Source organism: Chelonoidis abingdonii, chromosome 2 (genome assembly GCF_003597395.2).
Source record: "Chelonoidis abingdonii isolate Lonesome George chromosome 2, CheloAbing_2.0, whole genome shotgun sequence".
Lineage (NCBI taxonomy): Eukaryota > Metazoa > Chordata > Testudines > Testudinidae > Chelonoidis > Chelonoidis abingdonii.
The window spans coordinates 248106090-248112089 of record NC_133770.1 but is presented as its reverse complement, the minus strand read 5'-3'; the positions used below and the strand labels follow the sequence as shown (position 1 = coordinate 248112089).

At 43.5% G+C, this 6000-nt stretch overlaps 1 protein-coding gene across 1 annotated transcript in view; it reads right to left on the bottom strand.

Moving 5' to 3' along the window:
* Nucleotides 1-729: 729 nt before the first annotated feature.
* The window catches only part of STMN2 (stathmin 2), a 63927-nt gene continuing 58656 nt past the window's right edge, over nt 730-6000 (bottom strand). Inside the window, 2 exon segments of the mRNA XM_032763356.2 lie at nt 730-887; nt 890-923. Of these exon segments, the coding sequence (XP_032619247.2) occupies nt 826-887; nt 890-923 (96 nt within the window). The 3' untranslated portion in view covers nt 730-825.

Genomic DNA, 6000 nt, shown 5'->3' with positions numbered 1-6000 from the left:
AGCCACTTGATGCTGATTGATTGCTCCATCAATAAATTGTCAACTTCTGAATTAAGCTTGTGAGACAATTAGCATTTTTTATGGCTGTTGTGTACCATTTAGAATTTTTCATAGCTAGCTGTTTATAATACTCAGCTTCTTAACTTTGGCTCAGATTGATGTCCTTTGCATTCTTTTATCAGTAGCTCTTATTAAGAAAGCAATATTTGTTGCCTCTGATCTGATGAAGGCAGACAAAATAAACATTGCAAATAATTTAATCTCCAGTTAATTTTAATTCTACAAAGGGTAGATGTAAATAAATTATGAACACACAATCTTTTAAGAGTATTTTATCCGGACAGCTTCATGTGGAGTCACAATACCTGTGATCTAGTTATTGTTTTAACAGAGCTTATTGATTACAAAGCCTTCTGGGTTATTAGGCGATGACTGGTCTCTAGCACCATAGACCTACTATTGACCTCATTGCATGGTTACAATTAAAATGGCAGGGAATGGAATTAGACATGGGCTGCTTGAAATGAACAGACCTAGCAAATTCAACTGAGTGGAAATAGACAACATCAAAAGCCTGTTACAGGACATGTAAGATTATGAAATAACTTGCATAATGCAATACTTGTATTTTTTAACAAAAATGTAAGTATTTACAAAATAAGATCCAAGTTTTTTTTAAACATCAAGCAAATCATTCTGCAGAGAGACCGTATTGTTTTTATTTTCGTTTTTGTTTTTTTATTGAGTTCTTGATTTTTTTTTAAACCATGTCATACATTTCCCATACTGATATCACATGATCCATAATATAGGCAGGGGAGTTTACTAATGGTGGGGAGGTGTCTCATCCACCGTTGCTTTTTTCAGCCAGACAGTTCCACCTGGAGCTCCTTGTTTCTACGGACCTCTGCAGCATGCCTCTCCTGGAAAACACCAAGAAGAGAAAGGTCAAACCTCTTCTTTGCTGCACCTACCCAGGACAATTCTTAATGGAAACTCCTTGCTCTCTGTGTAGAGTTAGCCTCAGTAGAACAACAATCTTTTGGGGGTGCTGCTCATGAAGGATGAAATTCATCAGGCCAGCACAAGGCTTATTCACTACTACTGTTCGACTTAAGTCCTGTTTTGAGGTCTTAAGTAGGATTTAAGAGTGACGTAGCCTCCATGGCATGCCCTCTGCACAGGAGGGAATTTCACCCTAAGGGTCCAATTCTTCTAGGTGCTGAATGCACACAACTCCCATTGCTTTCCAAAATGTCACTCAAAAATTTAATCTTAGCCGAGGTGAACTGGCTTTAGGTAATTACCTTCTTGCTAGCAGGTTACCATATTTTTGTGTGTGAGAGGTAGTTATTATTACTGTTCATATTACAGTAGTATGTAGGAGCTACAGTTAAGGATCATAGCTCCATCAAGGTAGCTGGAGAGCTCACAATCTAGATGACAGGACACAACAGGAGGAAAACTAGACATATATGATGGGGAAGGGTGCGGGAATGAGTAACAAAATGAGCAAAGTTGAGCAGAAAAGCAGAAATTTCAGATCATCATTTACCCTAACCAGTGCCAGCAGGAGAAATTTATAGGCATCATTTCAGAGGTAGATTTTAAGGATAATTTGACAGTTTTATTTATACTTATGTGGAAATGTTCCAATGCACAGGAATGGCATGTGAAGAAGCACAGAGGTGATTGAGGGAGAAGTGGACAAGCAAGCAATTAAGGTTGCCATCACTGGCAAAGTAAACACCAGGATCAACAGCCTGACAAGGTACCCGAACTCGTGGAAGACGTGTAATAAAAAGGGAACAATTCTAATTTAGGGTTACATTTTATGCAGATGCAGTCTGAGGAAAAAGACTCAAGAATATTTCCACTAAGGCATCTAGGCATGGTGACAATGCCGGTCAGTAAGGGTAGCACAGCCACACTGGAAAAGAATCAGAACAATCCTCTGTCATACACAGATGGTTAAGGGTTAATGCCTCTTTTACCTGTAAAGGGTTAAAAAGTTCAGCTAGCCTAGCTAACACCTGACCAGAGGAACCAATGGGGGAACAAGATGTTTCAAAAGGAAGGAGGGAAGTTTTTCCTTTGTTCGAGAGTTTCAGTTTCAGCTGGAGTGAAAAAGATCAAGGAACCAGCCTCTAATCAGAGTAGTAAGTTTTAGAAAGGAATAAATAGGTTTATGTTTATTTCTTTGTAGCCTGTTTTATGCAAATTCAGGTAGAAACAAATTGGGTATTTGAGTATTTTTTTTGGGTAACTAGATTTGTGCCTAGGGGAACATCCTCTGTGTTTTGAATCTGTTGTCTGTGAGAGTAGCTGGTATGCTAATCTCTCCCAGAGGGTTTTCTTTTACCTTTCTTTTCTTTAATTAAAAACCTTTTTTCTTAATACCTGATTGATTTTTCCTTGTTTTTAGATCCAAGGGGATTGGATCTGGACTCACCAGGAATTGCGTGGGGGGAAAAGAGGGGGATGGTTAATTTCTCCTTGTTTTAAGAGCCAAGGGGTTTGTGATCTGTGTTCCCAGGGAATTGGTGAAAGGTCCTTCAAGATCTACCCAGGGAAAGGGGCATTCCTTGGGCCTGGGTGGTGGCAATAGATACCAGATCTCAAGCTACGAATTAAGCTTAGAAGTGTCCATGTAGGCGTCCCCACATCTGACCTAATGTCAGAGTGGGGAAGCAACCTTGCACACCTCAATGGACGATGAATCAGTGACCTGCGAGTGGTGGAGCTTCTGAGAACCGGGCATTCTTGTCAGAAACAGAGACACCAGTCATAATGCACTCCATGACTAGTTGCAACTTTCACAGGTCAAAAGCAAGGGAGGAGACCTAACTATATTCTCAAGGTCACAAACTCATGGTGGTCTCATCTCGAAGCGAAGCTTGCTGATAGGACTGAAGCAGTCATCTGGATGAATCAAGACTGCAACATTAGTCCAAAACGTTTCAACAGGAGAGTTTCATAGACTTCATAGGTCAGAGGGACAATTGATTCATCTAGTCTGACCTTGCACAGGCAGCCACAAACCCGTAACCCATCTACTTTTATAACAACCCTAACCTGACTGAGTTATTGAAATCCTCAAAATTGTGGTTTGAAGACCTCAAGCTGCAGAGAATCCCAGGCAAGCGACCCATGCCCCACACGTGCAGAGGAAGGCGAACACCTTCCAGGGCCGCCTGCCAATCCGCCCCTGGAGGAAAATTCCTTCCCACCCCAAATATGGCGATCAGCTAACCCTGAGCAGATGTGTGGCAAGACTACCAGGCCAGCACCAGAAAGAATTCTCTGCTAAGTAACTCATTCCCATCCCATCCAACATCCCCTCACAGCCATTGAGCAGGACTTATCTGCCTGATAATCCAAGATCGTTGCCCAAATTAAATATCCCATCATACATCTCCTCCATATACTTATCAAGCTTAGTCTTTAAAGCAGATAATCTTTTTGCCCCAACTACTTTCCCTCGGAAGCTGGTTCCAGAACTTCACTCCCCTAATGGTTAGAACCTTCGTCTAATTTCAAGTCTAAACTTCCTAATATCCAGTTTGTACCCATTTGTCCTTGTGCCTACATTATACTTAAACTTAAATAATTCCTCTCCTCCCTATGTTAATCCCCTGATATATATTATATAGAGCAAGCATATCCCCCGGAGCCTTCTTTTGGCCAGGCTAAACAGCCAAGCTCTTTGAGTCTCCTTTCATAAGGCAGGTTTTCCATTCCTCGGATCATCCTAGTAGCCCATCTCTGACCTGTTCCAGTTTGAATTCATTCTTCTTAAACATTGGGACACCAGAACTGACACAACATATTCCAGGTGGGGTCTCACCAGCGCCTTATATAACGGGTACTAACACCTCCTTATCCTTGCTGGAAATACCTCGCCTGATGCATCCTAAACCGCATTTGCTTTTTTAACAGCCATATCACATTGGCGGCTCATAGTCATCCTGCTATCAACCAATACCCCAAGGTCCTTCTCCTCCTCTGTTGCTTCCAACTGATGCATCCCCAATGTATATCTAAAATTCTTATATTAATCCCTAAGTGCATGACCTTGCACTTTTCACTATTATATTTCATTCCTATTACTATTACTCAGTTTACAAGGTGGTCCGATCTTCCTGAATAGTATCCCTGTCCTTCTCCGTGTTAGCAATTACCCCCCAGCTTTGTGTCATCCGCAAACTTTATTAGCACATTCCTGCTCTTTGTGCCAAGGTCAGTAATAAAAATGTTAAATAGATCGGTCCAAAACCGATCCTTGAGGGACTCCACTAGTAACCTCCTTCCAGCCTGACCAGGTTCACCCTTCAGTACGACCCGCTGGAGTCTCCCCTTTAACCAGTTCCTTATCTACCTTACAACTTTCATATTCATCCCCATCTTTTCCAATTTAACTAACTAGTTCCCCATGCGGAACTGTGTGGAAACGCCTTACTGAAATCTAGGTAAAATTAGATCTACCGCATTTCCTTTATCTAAGTAATCCGTCACCTTCTCAAAGAAGGAGATCAGGTTGGTTTGGCACGATCTACCTTTAGTAAATCCATGTTGCAATTCGTCCCAATTACCATTGACCTCTATGTCCTTAACTACTTTCTCCCTTAAAATTTTTTCCAAGACCTTATCTGGAGAACGGTTCTCTGTTCTATGCCTGGGGCAATAGCATACCTTCTATATGCCTAGAAAAAGTCTTTGTACTAATCTAGATGCTGCTGCAGGGGACAGACACCCACCCGCCACCTCTGCAGTCTGTGTTTTAGTTTCTATAACTTTCAGAGACCATTATGCCTGGGCAGTATCCAGGTATGAAACTCATCAGGGTTCAGCAGGGACATGGGAGTTGAGAGCCCCCACTCACAACTGATACTAACTGTTAGTGAGTTCATGTCCACCCTGTTTGAAAGAGCTGAGGATTCAGTATGCCTCATCACTGTGAAGGAGACCACAAAGAATACTATCTCAAGGACAAGCTGACATAAGCATGGGATAGCTCCTATATTGAAATCAGTGAGACCACCCAGAAGGGGCAATCTGAGTATTCCAAAGATGAGGTTCAGCCAGTGGTGGATTTAGAGTTAGTGGGATCCTGTGCTCAGCTTCTTTTTTGAGGCCCCTCTTTGAGACCCAGCCAAGAAAAAGAACATTCTCTCTTATCTCCCCCTGCCCCTGTTTTTCATTTCTTTTTTTCCCTTCATCCTCCTCCTATAAGTAATAAGAAGTAAATGAAAATAAACGGAGATACCTTGATTGTTTTTGTACTCTAACTTATTTTTCCATAGACCACTTGAAAATCACTGAGGATCTCGGCAGACCACTTAATGATCTTTCCAAATATGGTTTGTACCGTTAGCTAACTATTGGATAAATGCGGTTTATAAAAAAAAATGTAAAAAAACATTGGGGTGCAGGATCTGTGGGAGGAGGCTCAGGACTGGGAGTGCAGAATCTGGGAAGAAGTTAGGGTGCAGGATCTGGCCAGGATTTAGGCTGTGGGAGGGGCTCAGTGCTGGGGCAGGGGATTGGAGTGTGGCACTCCTATCTTGTGCAAGGGGTGCAGGTGGGTATTGGGAGGGGGGTACAGGAGCTCCCTTTTGGTGCAACTGGGAGTAGGGATGTGGGGGAGTGCAGGAGTAAGGAAGGGCAGGGGGCTGGGAGTGTGTGAGGGGGTGTGGGCTGGGGTCGTGGGGGTTCTCCCAGCCCCCTGCTTGAGCAGCTCATGGCAAGAGGCTGCGGGGAATATGTGTAGAGGGAGTGCGGGGGCCCCACCTTTGTTCTACCTTGCCCCAATTCCACCCCCCTCCCCAAGGCCCTGCCTCCTCCCCCTTCTCTGCCTCCTCCCCTGAGTGCGCTGTGGCCTTGCTCCTCACCCTCCCTCACAGAGCAATCGGAGCACCGGCAAACAGCTGTTTGGTGGCAGCAGAAGCACTGTGAGGGAGAGGGAGGCAGAGGGGTTGGAACGCGGCATGCCTCGGGGAA